This window comes from Boleophthalmus pectinirostris, unplaced genomic scaffold, assembly GCF_026225935.1.
Source record: "Boleophthalmus pectinirostris isolate CB_2022bp ecotype Guang Dong unplaced genomic scaffold, ASM2622593v1 HiC_scaffold_11, whole genome shotgun sequence".
NCBI lineage: Eukaryota > Metazoa > Chordata > Actinopteri > Gobiiformes > Gobiidae > Boleophthalmus > Boleophthalmus pectinirostris.
The window spans coordinates 14916665-14929440 of NW_026570994.1; the positions used below are offsets into that span (position 1 = coordinate 14916665).

Genomic DNA, 12776 nt, shown 5'->3' on the forward strand with positions numbered 1-12776 from the left:
TGTTACAATGCTGTTGCCTGGTCAAAAACAGACCTGGAGTTGTGTTTTGTTTCATTCACACGTGTTTGAGTAATCCTGGTTTATTAGTCTGTCTGCCTTTCCAAAGCTCAAAATCCTCTGTTCCATCGTGTTTTGAGAGATTTTGAGAGAAAAACTCAGCCAAAATATGCAGGATATGTGTGTTAAACATGTGTGAATGAAACAAAACACAACTCCAGGTCTGTTTGTGATGAGAAAACAACATTATAACGTAGATCAGAAAACTGTGTAATATAGACCCTTTAAAAATACTTCACTTCACTTCTTGTTGTCTTTCTTGAGTTCTTTCTTCACTGGTTTTGGCGGTTCTGACCTGGAATGGAGAAAAAACAAGTTGAAACAAATAATAGTTTTTTTCTGACCAATATAAATAAATACAAATACAAAATCTGTCAATGCTGAAATATTAACTGTCAATCAAAGGAGCAAAGATTTAACATACTGTATCTCTTAAAGCGTATGTGGCAGGTTAGACTCATTTCACTAAAACAGGGGTCTCTAACTTGTTGCTTAGGAGCTACCAGTAGCTCTTCTCCCCCTTCCAAGTAGCTCGCCAAGGAATTCGGAATTATACATATTCCACTAAATAACTCAAATTTGATTGATTAAATGCCTGTTTGCTTTGTTAATGTATCATTTTGATGCCTCATTTGTGCACTGATGACTGGATAATGGGTTATGTTTTATAGAAGTCTAACTGTACCTCATCTTCGTCTTACCATGGCTCTTATTTTTACAACATTTCTGGAGACTGCTAAAATTAGTAACTCTCTGGCATTTTCATTTTACAGAAAGTAGCTCACAGGAGGAAAAAGGTTGGAGACCCCTACACAAAAACATAGTTAAAGGTGCATTGTGCAGCTTTTCTGATGCTTTTCTCCATGGACATGTTATTGCTTTGTCTGGAATGTTTCCCAGTATGGCTTTAAAGTCAGAATGCCTGTTTTTGTAGGTATTTTTGAGCTATAAAACCACCTATAATTGAATACATGTGGAGTAGATGTGTTTAAAGTCATACTGTGGAGCAATGACAGGCAGAGCAATGACGTATCCATAGAAACAAGCAGGTAAAAAGTTACATAAAGCAGCTTTAACATCAATATTAGATTTCACTAAAAGCGGGCAGCAGGCATGGAGGTACTGTACTTCCTTAACTGTTACCTAGCAACCATAGTGGTAAATGGGCACATTTCTGTATAGCGCTTTTCCAGTGTACACAGACACTGGGGGTGAGGTGGGTTAAGTGTCTTGCCCAAGAACACGTATTCATTTGTGAGAGCTGGAATTGCACCGCCAATCTGTGGGTCAGTGATTCTGAAAACTTGAGAATTGTTTTTTAAAAGTTTCCCAAAAAACTTGAGAAATGACTTAACCAATTATGACGAGGGCAATGATATAATAAAATAACAGAGACAGGCTAATTTCTTCAGTAGAAAACATAAATAAGTGTAGACTATTATAATTTGACATTTGACACTTTAATAAATCAGAACAGCTTGAAGAGAAATATTACAGCATGACAAATTGTAAACAAAGCATTTTTATATAATTATTTGTGTTTACCTGGATGGTTTTGGCACCTCACTCTGAAACACTTTGAGCATCTCAGCTTTTACCATCTCCGGAGTGAGTTCAACTGGAGATGTTGTCGGCCTGAAACAAAACCAGTAAAAAAAAAAAAAAAACAAAAAAAACCTCATATTATCCCATGTTATGATATTTTCTGATCTATGTTATAATGTTGTTTCCTCATCACAAATAGACCTGGAGTTGTGTTTTGTTTCATTCTCATATGTTTAACACACAAACCCTGCTCATTTACTGCTGCAACACTCTGTTCCACCTTGTGAAGTCATGTGGAAATACAGGAAGTGCTCCACTGTGTTTTTAAACTCCATACACCTTCACTAGAATCATTTCAGCCCTGGAATTTCCTACCTCTGCTGAACAAAATGACATCACAAGGTGGAACAGAGAATTTAAAGCTTTGGAGATGTGGACATAGCTACCCCACTAACCACCACGTTCAGGTAGGGAGTAGCACGGGGGCACTTATTTTTCTAATATTTAATGTATTTGTACACTACCGGTCAAAAGTTTTAGAACACACTTTTTCCAGTTTTTGACATTGCACTCTGAAATGAAAGCACATAATATATAGGCAATTTGAGTTGAGTTATAGACCAAAATGTATTCTAAACTTTTGATTCATTAATTTAGCCACCTTAGGCAGATATAACAGCTGAACACACTCGTGACATTCTTTCTACAATAGAAATCAAATATTCTTCAGAAAGTTCTTTGCAAGCTTGTTGTAGAAGTTCCCATAAATGTGTGGCACTTGTAGGGGCTTAAGTCTGGAGACTGTGCTGGCCACTCCATGCTCTCAAGCTCACCATCTTGTTCTTTTTTGCTGAGGTAGTTTTGGCAGAGCTTGGACTTAGGTCATTATGTTTTTGCCTCTGGCTGTTCAGTACTTAACTTTGTACCATTTCAAGCTCTTCATTGGACTTGCACAACTTGAACTGCAATAAATAACTGGAAAAATTAGGGTGTTCTAAAATTTTTGACCGGTAGTGTATGTCCACATATGAAATATAAAACATTAATTTTATCTTTTAATCATTTTGATGGAATGCAGTAAAGTCACAATTGAATAATGATTTGCAAAAAACTATTGAATGCCTGAACAGCCCAAAATGTGTTGAACATATATGTCTACATATGTGGTCGGCAGGTCCTGGGAGGCTACAATGTTTGGATTAACCCTCTCTACATAAATTCCTATTCCTAATATCAACCTGGCTCCAAATTCGCTCCTATATCTTGGTCCTTAGTCGTTTTCTTTATACAGTTTATGAGACAGACTAATCATAAAGGATTACTTAGACATATGTAAACAAAACAAAACACAGCTCCAGGTATGTTTTTGATAAGGTAACAACATTATAACATGGTTTAAAGCTCACAAGAGTCAATTTTAGACCTTTAAATTACCCCCAAAAGCATGGAAATCTAAAGATAGCATGCTCTTACGGTTTGTCCTTCAAGTGGCTCAGCTCATCCGGCAGACTTTGGAGATAAGGTGCTTGAACAGGGAGGAATTCTTTATTGTAGCTGGACCTGGAACAAAAGAGGAGGACACAGGGATATTGGTTCAACAGAGATCAAAGAACCCAGCTTGTATAAACATCTTGGAAAAGATGTTGGAGAAAAAAGCATTCCCAAAAATCACTCTTGGCTTTGTAAACAAGACTCTGGCTACATGCACAATGGAGTTTTGATTATTCTCAGATTTTTTCATTTAAAAAACTATTAAAATGAAATGTAACCACCAAAATCATGTGGTTTCTTTCTCAGTGTGGTCCCTCTCATTACTCACATGGGAATTTGTGGTTTATGCCTAATTTAAATATTGTTAAATGTCTAAAAATGAGATTATAATCAGAATAGAAGCAAAAGCAGACTAAATAAACACAAATGAACTCTTTATGCGTCTCAGTACAAATGAAGGAGGTGGATAGGGCATCTGGTCTAATGATTCAAATTGATTGATTGCAGATTTGTTGTGTTTAATATCCCTGTAATCACTGGGCCTATCCACATGAAAGAATAACAAGTACAATGTTCAAGGCTTTCTCTGTCAGGATAAATAAACGCGAGCTGTAAGGAGCCACAAGATTAATATAGCAAGTTTGGAAAGCCAGTCAAAAAAATAAGTTTGGATATTTTCTCAAGAAAATCTCATAGAATTACTGTATATAGGCCTGTGCTCTCCATCTGTAATTAAATTCAAATTCTGGTACATGAACCCAGCCTGTTAGTCCGTCCATTTGACCCAATCAGCGGAGGAACAGTCAAGAGTATCTCCATATCTTCAACCTTCAACCATATCTTGGCCAGGAGCAGTACCTAGCTGGAGGATTTGCCAGTAGGCTTGATGGAAGGTTGCTAAAAATGAAAGTAAGCCATCCAGACACAGAGAGAACTTGCAAACTCCACACAGAAATGCTCCACCCAGTCTGGGAGTAGAACCAGTGATCTTCTAGCTGCACAACCTGTGGGAGCTGTAGGCGTTCGAACTCACTATCCCTGTCTGAATACAAACCAAAAATAAGTAGCACATTTTCAGGAGCTTGTGATCATGGGCTTGTTTAGGAGTTTGATTTTCAACTAAAAGGTGAGAGTGACTAACTGAAAAACTAGTTGTGACTTTAATTTGATGTGAGAAAGACTTGTTTAACAGCACAAAGCAGCTCTCTTTTTGTAATTCCAACTAAATCAAACTTTAATCTGAGCTTTGTTTGAACACAATTTGACCAGAAATAACTAACAAAGCCTCTTGCAGAACAGTGCCTACAGTTAGCATCATACCCCCAGGTAATGTTGATGACATCAGCTGCAAATTATTAATATAGCCAAAGAATTTTTACTTTTTTTGTATTTTGTTGTTTTAATTTCTGTGTGTATTATAAAAGAGTTGAAAATCAGCACTTTTGTTTTATAACTGTGTCTAACAGTATCATCCCAATCAAACCAATAAATAAAAGCAAAAACATTATAATGTTCAAAACCAGAGCTTACAGGTCACAGCGAGGGCTCTTCTGATATTACCACATGACATCACAAGGAGAAACAGAGAGTTTTCTGTTTGAGAGAAGAACGTGTGAAGGAAACAAACCACAACAAGATGAGAAAAAAACATTATAACATAGATCAGAAAACAGTGGAATATGGGCCCCGTAAATGTGCGGTTACATTTCTAGTGGAGGGTTGAACCTTCTTGTTTCCATGGAAATGTTGTTGCTTTGTCTAGAATGTTCCACAGTATAGATTAAACCCATCTATCACAAGGGAGGCAAGCAGGTTACAGCACTACTTTACATTACAATTCAGATCTGTGGAGAGTCGCCCCTATTCACAGAAGACACTATTGTATTTTTGAGCAATAGAAACATCAGTAATGAATAAATACTAGATGGATATGTTTAAAGTCATGCCCCTTTAAGGACTTGCCCTGCAGTGACTTATCGCAGCGCTAAAAAGCCGTAGATTTCCTGAAAGCAGCTCAGATATGACTGTACGCCGCCTCAGAGCCCGCCCTGACCTTTTCTACATCTGTTAAGAGAAAGTTCACTCTCCTCAGTCACAGTGCGCATCATGAGGGAGCGCAGCCATTGCCCGCTTGGCCTTTTTACACTTTACACTACGCCCCAAGGTACTGCTTACACAAGAGCCCCTTTACTCAACATGGTACATACAAAGAGACAACAACACACGACAGCTACGGTCAACACTATCACATCAACAGCCTGCGAAGGGGAAGTAATATGATTTTGTGTACGTGTGGTTTGACGGTGCTACTACACAATACTACTAATCTGATTTTCAACACGTACTAATACGATTTTAAAGTGGGGCTAAACATCTAAACTGCAGCCGTAACTGCATTTCAGATAGAGCTGCTAAACTGGGCAGTGCCTGGGGTGGGCCAATGGGACAAGCGCACAATGGTGTTTTGTTAAAATAAGAAAAAGTCAAGCATTTTCTCAGTTGGAATGAAGAGACAAAGGCTACTGCTTTCGAAATAAACTGCTAATCTCTTGGCGAATCTTGTTTAAAAGGTGAATTGTATAACTTTTCTGGTGCTTTTCTTCATGAAGATGCTGTTGCTGTGTCTGGAATGTTTCACAGTAGGGCATTAAACCTTTCTATCATCAAGTTACAGGTCAGATCTGTGGAGAGGTGACCCCGCTCACAGTCAGAATGCCTGTTTTTCTAGGTATTTTTGAACTATAAAAACCACCTGTAATTGAATAAATGTAAGGTAGAGCTGTTTATTGTCATACTGCGGAACATTCCAGGCAGAGGTTTGACATGTCCATGGCCCCTTCACCAGAAAGTTACACAATGCACCTTTAAGTGATTGGTACAAAGCACAATATAAACCTAAACTAGATGTTCTTAAGCTTTATGACCTTGGGGCCCGAAAGTATTAAACTCTTCTGATTTTACTGCTTTCAGGTGGGTGCTTGTGGTGCTACTTTGAACCTATGGTTAAGAATCCCTAGCCAAGCTGGCACCACAATGTCTCAATGCTCAATTTCATTTCTCTCCAGTGTCTAGGTCAGGAATCGGAATGCACTTGACGATTTGCAAGAACCCCGGAAGTTGAAGACCGTGCACTGGCCAATCAGTGAAGAGCTGTGAAACCATGACGTCAAACTCAAGCGCCTGTCTGGGTCCCTTTTGTGGTCCAGCACAGCAGTAAACAAAGCGGTCAAGATGGATGTAGACGAAGACAGACATTCTGTGTTGGCAACAATTCCCGAGATCAAGGATTTAAAGCCAGAACAAAGAAAATGTTTGATAAATTTTATCAAGGGGAAAGACGTTATTGCCCTTCTTCCTACAGGATTTGGTGCATTACATACGTCACGACCAAATAGCAGCGACTGGTTAAATAAAAAAGTACCCGCCTACCATTGAGCAAATGAATCCTAACGCTGTGAGGTCAGATGGTTTCCACGAAGTGAAACCGGCTGATGAATTAGGCTAAAGAATCACTGACCTAAACCCTAATATTTAGAGGAATGTGTATACTTAATCTGGTCACAACAAACAGTGATACTACTACTTCAGCTGTGATTACTGCAAATTAATACTTTGCTGTGACGCCACGTTGGGGGTGTTCTACATGCAGCTGAATGGTAGAACAGTTACCATGGTGACACAGTGCAATCATTAGCAAACAATGACAAAAAGTTTTAAGATGACACATTTTCAGGAGCCTGATCAAAATGTACATGTGGTTAGATTGTGTTAAAATAAAGCTCAGATTAAAATTTAACAACACTTCAGACAGAGCAGTGCCTACAGTTAGCATCGCACGACCCCATCACAGGAACGTTGCTGACATCAGCTGCAAAGTATCAACACACACGGCTACTCAGCAAGTCCATACTGTATATCATATTTGTATTATATAACAAATAAACGGTTTGTGTCTGTCTGTTGATATCATAAACCGTTTTCTTTCTTTTCTTTTTTTTCCTTTTTGTCCTTTTATAGAGTTGTGTTCTTAGAAAAGCAGAACATATAGGACCCACCGTGTTCAGCCTGGGGGGAACATGCACAAACCCTGACTTATTTATAGTGTCCATTTAGGCAATAGGCTGAATAAATCATTACAGACAGTATAGGATAGAGAATACTGGCCTAGATACTCCACTGGCCGGAGCTTTACCTTTCACCGAGTCATTACATCTGTGGTAGAAGAAGCTTGTTTCCATGGAGATGTCACCGCTCTACCTGAAATGCTCCACAGTATGACTTTAAGCAGCTCTACCTTACATTTATTCAATTACAGGTGGTTTTATACCTCAGAAATACCTTTAAAAACAGGTATTCTGACTGTGAGCAGGGGCGGCTTTCCACAGATCTGACCTGTAACTTGGTCTGGTTTGGTCTCCATGAAGATAGAAAGGTTTAATGCCATACTGTGAAACATTCCAGACAAAGTAGAAGCATCTTCATCGAGAAAAGCATCAAAAAAGTTACACAATGCAACTTCAAGTAAAAGTACAGATATCAGAGCAGAAAAACTCAAATAAAAGTCTCAGATGAAAAAGTTAAAGTATCAGATGAAAGAAATCGACTCAAGTAAAAGTATCAGATGAAAAAATCAAGTATAACGTAAAGTATAACAGTACATATTTAAAAACGTACTTTAAGAGTAAAAAGTAAAAGTATTTCACACAGATTCAAAGGTTCAAAAAGTATAAATTTTGATACAGATTTGTGCTAAATTTTGTTCAACTGAAACAATTTAATTTGTTGTTTTTTACTACCTGTTTTAATTTGTATATTTTTGTTTGCTCACATTATTAATGTGCTAAAATTAAACCCTCAGCCTTTAAAGCAGGTCTCACACAACCATGAAAAATACTTGTACTTTTGAGTCCAGTTATAAAAAGTGTAGAGGAGTAGATAGTAAAGATACCTGCTCTCAAATGTAGTGAAGTAAAAGTCAAAAGTATCACCTTTAAAATGTACTTAAGTAAAGAACTCCACCAGAAAAGTTACACAGTGCTCCTTTAGGTACAGTACTTTACTATTTTTACTTCTTCATCTTCTACCACTGCATCCACATTCATTCACGAAACGATGTGAAGTGTGAAAATATCTGAACAGCGCCCAGTTCAAATCATTTTCTACCCAGAGAGCTGAGGAAGTGAACAACAGGCTCTCTCCCTTCTATAAACATCTAGAGTAAACAGTGGTGACAAACCACAGATGCATTCGGTTTGACAATCTCTCCACTTGAAGTCAATTTCCTCTTTGGGAAAAATAGAGCCGAGAATGATGGAGGATTTGGAAGATAAATGCATTGTGGGTAGTGGTAGTAGTTTTGTACCTGCTCGGGAGTTCCATGTGGGTTTGAGAGCGATGTTTGGACAGACAGTTGGACAGAATGGTGCCAAAGTCTTTCTTCCAAGTCATTATCTCCTCAGCTACTTCCTGTTAACAGAGAAAATATAGATAGATATAGAAAATAGCAAATATCTGAGCTTTTGAAAGGGATATTACTCCATTTTGTGATCTGTTATAATGTTTCCTCATCAAAAACAGACCTGGAGTTGTGTTTTTGGATCATTTAAAAGTGCAGTATCATTCAAACATGTGTGAATGAAACAAAACACGACTCCAGGTTTGTTTTTGAGGATTTAACAAGAAAAAATGGCGCACAAGAGTAAATTTTGCGTATAGGACCTTTAAGTGTTACCTTGTCCATGAGGTAGTCCTGAGTGACAGCAGAGGCGTCATTAGAAGCTCTGTCAAAACAATAGGAGTTAAAATTATGTCAGCATTTCTCAAATTGTAGTACGTGAACGTGTGCCGACTACAGCGGTATGCAAGGTCATCTACAGTTCTTGTGTTTGTTTAATTTAGAAAAAGATAATAACATTTTGCCATCCTTTTTTATCTTTTCTCAAGTCCTGCTGTAGTTCCGTTTCAGACCAGATTTAGACCTTGTTTAGTCTCTTTTTTCCCCTTAGGTCCTTGGTGAATCATTGGTTTTAATAAAAAAAAAAAAAAAAAACACCAGTTGTGATTAGATGCATGAAGAGCACCACAACAGCGGCCTTTTTTTTACATCAATTTGTCAGGACATTCCCATACTTCTGAACTCATATTCTTGGATCAGTTCTGAGGAAAATCTGTGTATATAAAGTCCATTCACCACTATATATTCACTAGTATCATTTGGATATTTTCATTGTGTAAATTGCCCTAAACTAGCCCTTATGAATTTGAGCATTTTTTGGGGGTGTGGTGTTTGTCCAGCTGCTTCACTCCTCAGTGCACAAGCAGCTAAAAATCAGGACTAAGGTGCACTGTGTTCAAGTTATCCTCTGGGAAATATCAAAAAGTAATCTAAAAACATCTTCTAACTCACTGTTTAATAACTCCCACCCACTACAGATGCCATTATTTATACTGTTTATTTTGCCTTTCAGTGATCGCAATGTTATGTTTGCTCAGTGAAAATATATACCGTATGAGGAAAAGTTTGAAAATTGCATGTTAAAACTAGTTTACTTTTGTTGGTATGTCTGTTGTGGGCACAGGTAGTACTCAGGATAGCTTTCCAAATATTTCGGAGTTGGACGATGGGCGTGGAGTCCTGGAGCTGGATTCTACGATTAAAAGAGTTGGTAAGTTAGTTAGAAAAGTTATGATAAAAACAAATTGTGTAAATAGACTATGATATATATGAAAAATGTCTTACAAAGATGCGAAGCGGATGAGCTGGAGCAGGTTGAAAATCAGGTGCAGTGAATTTATAACTTATAAGATCTTTTAACTTTGGTTCCAGTCCTTCTGTCTTTTCCTCCTGGTATCAAATAAGACAGAATAATAAGTATATAAAGGCAAAAAGGGATTTAACTTGAACATTTTAAAATAGTAAATTAAAGGGCTCATGTTACTCTGTTTTCTGATCTGTGCTGTTTCGTCATACAAAAAACAGACCTGGAGTTGTGTTTTGTTTTGGTTCATTCATACATGTTTAACACACATAATCTGCATATTCAAACTGAAAACACTCTGTTCCACCTTGTGATGTCATGTGGTAATACAGGAAGTGCTCCACTATGTTTTTAAACTCTGTACACCTTCACTAGAATCATACGGATAATTTCAGATGTGAAATTGTCAATCTCTACTAAACTAAAGACAAAAGGGAGCTGTTAACTTGAAAACTATCACTTCATGACATCACAAGTTGGAACAGAGCATTTTGAGCTGTGGAGATGTGACAGACTAATAATAAAGAATTACTGAAACATGTGAATGAAACAAAACACAACTCCAGGTCTGTTTTGGAGGAGGTAGCAACCTTATAACATGACTTAAAACTCACATTTTGCAGATTATAGGACCTTTAAATTCTACATAGTTTCAGTTCAGTAATTTAATCTTGTGGTCTTACATGCTCAACAGCTTGACTCCCATGATCCTTTGCAGCGCCCTCCTCGGCTTCTTCCTCCTGGTGAAACAATGCAAAATGTATCCACAGCTTCTATCAATATTTGGTGATGTTGTTTGCTCACTCACTTCAGGCGGAGAGCGCAGCGGTCTGGCCAAGGTTGTGGGAATATAAGAAGTGTATGCATCTAAAGTTGAGACAGGTTCGTAGCCCATGAGTTTAAAGTGCTGCGGAACCTGGAATGAGAAAGTAGAAATATATTATAATGTAACTTCAACTGTAGATAAATGACTATTATGATTAAATGCAAAATTCTTACTTTCAGTTTGAAGAAGGGTACGCTTGTTGTTATAGACCATTCAGTAGGAGCAGCAGGTAAAGGAGACAAATCAAGTGCCTAGAAATATATTCATCGAGAAAGTTTAATTATTATTAAAAGTACAGTATGGAATGTTCTGGAAGTTGCGCGTCACCTGTATTATTCCACAAAAAAAGAAAGGTAAAACTACACTTTGGAACATTATTCATTTAGTTATGTTTTATGCAACACTGTGGAAGATGACTGACACTTGCTAATTGGAAGCACTACTCTGTTAGAAGCTCTCTTACTCAAGTTATACTTTCATCTGAGTTTTATTTTAACACAATCTGAACAGAAAGAGCTGACTTTGTTGGAACTACAACAAGTGAGAAGATTTGTGCTGTTTTTGTTTTTTTTTACACCTTTTCTCTTGAAAATCAAACACCTACATGACCATGGACTCTCAGATTCATCACAGGCTCCTGAAAGTGTGTTATTTAAATCTATTTTGTATATTTGTCTTGAGTTTTCAAACTTTTTTGTCTGTGTTTGCTAATGTGTGCGAGCCTGATTCATCAGCCGGTTTCACTGTGTGGAAACCGTCTGACCTCGCAGCATTAGGATTCATTCGCTTGACTGTAGACGGGTACTTTTTTATTTAACCAATCGCTGCTATTTGGTCGTGAGGTATGTAATGCACCAAATTCTGTAGGAAGAAGGGCAATAACGTCTTTCCCCTTAATAAAATTCACCAAACATTCTCTTAGTTCTAGTTTTAAATCCTTGATCTCAGGAATTGTTGCCAACGCAGAATGTCTGTCTTCGTCTACATCCATTTCGACCACTTTGTTTACTGTTGTGCTGTACCACAAAAGGACCCAGACAGACGCTTGAGTTTGACGTCATGGCTTCACAGTTCTTTGCTGATTGGCCGGCGCGCGGTCTATAATTTTCAGGGTTCTTGTAAAACGTCTAGTGTATTTTGATTCCCGATCTAGTCCCTGGAGAGAAATGAAATTGAGTGGAGGCACTAGGCAGCACCAGCTTGGCTAAATGTGTGCAATGTGTTACCATACTAACTACTCAACATTCCGCCAATAGAGATACATGTAGAACACCCCCAGCGAGATGTCACTGCAAAGTATCAATAGCCAAAGAAACAACATTTCTATGGAAACAAGCAGGAAGAGGCCCTGCTCTAAGCCAAATCAAAGTCAGGTTTGTGGAGATGCAAGCCAGCTCTGAGTAAGGACACATGCTTTTATCCATTTTCCATGCAATAAACACAACCAAATTTATTTAACTCTAATTATTTGGCTAAAAAGTTACACACTATAGTTTTAAGTTATTCATTATTACATCTAGTATTTGTTTTACACTAGCATGTCTATAGCTTCAATTCAATATGGCAAAACACAGGTAGCTAAAATAATGCATTTTCTAACAACAGCTGAAAAAGCAAGCATTATTATAACAGTGCTTATTGTAGTTTTGAAGCCGTAAAAATCGGGTCCATTTAAATAATTCAGTCCCTTAGCATTAGATGGTATTATAAAGTACAAGCACTCACCAGGGGGTCGTCCTCGGCTGAGAAAGTGGGGTGGGAGAATATGAAGAGTTTTTCTGGAGAGATCCTCGTACACTGCACCACTGCTGTTTCTGAAGCACAAAGGGATGTAATATATAAAATTCATCTCTAAAATGTAAAAATAGATATGGTACAATGCAACAGTAGCAGAGACACATGTGGTTTAATAGGACTAAAAATGTAATACTGTTTGAGAGGTTTTTATTGGCAAGTGGAGAAAGAGAAGAAAGCAGAAATTAAATTCTTTTAACAGACAATCCGTGTGTCATTCGTTCATTCGTTTTTCAAAATAAAACCAAAAATAAGAAAATGACAAAACAACAATTTTCTTCATTATTTGTGTCCAAAACCAAAAT

The 12776-nt window shown here is 37.6% G+C and overlaps 1 protein-coding gene across 1 annotated transcript in view; it reads right to left on the reverse strand.

Moving 5' to 3' along the window:
- Window positions 1-230: 230 nt before the first annotated feature.
- The window catches only part of cfap221 (cilia and flagella associated protein 221), a 39013-nt gene continuing 26467 nt past the window's right edge, over window positions 231-12776 (reverse strand). The window contains exons 17-27 of the mRNA XM_055166914.1: window positions 12403-12491; window positions 10851-10928; window positions 10660-10767; window positions 10535-10591; window positions 9833-9937; window positions 9643-9740; window positions 8825-8873; window positions 8456-8559; window positions 3076-3162; window positions 1603-1692; window positions 231-352 (exon numbers count right to left, since the gene is read on the reverse strand). Coding sequence (XP_055022889.1) covers window positions 298-352; window positions 1603-1692; window positions 3076-3162; window positions 8456-8559; window positions 8825-8873; window positions 9643-9740; window positions 9833-9937; window positions 10535-10591; window positions 10660-10767; window positions 10851-10928; window positions 12403-12491 — 920 coding nt within the window. The 3' untranslated portion in view covers window positions 231-297. The remainder of the gene's footprint in view (window positions 353-1602; window positions 1693-3075; window positions 3163-8455; window positions 8560-8824; window positions 8874-9642; window positions 9741-9832; window positions 9938-10534; window positions 10592-10659; window positions 10768-10850; window positions 10929-12402; window positions 12492-12776) is intronic.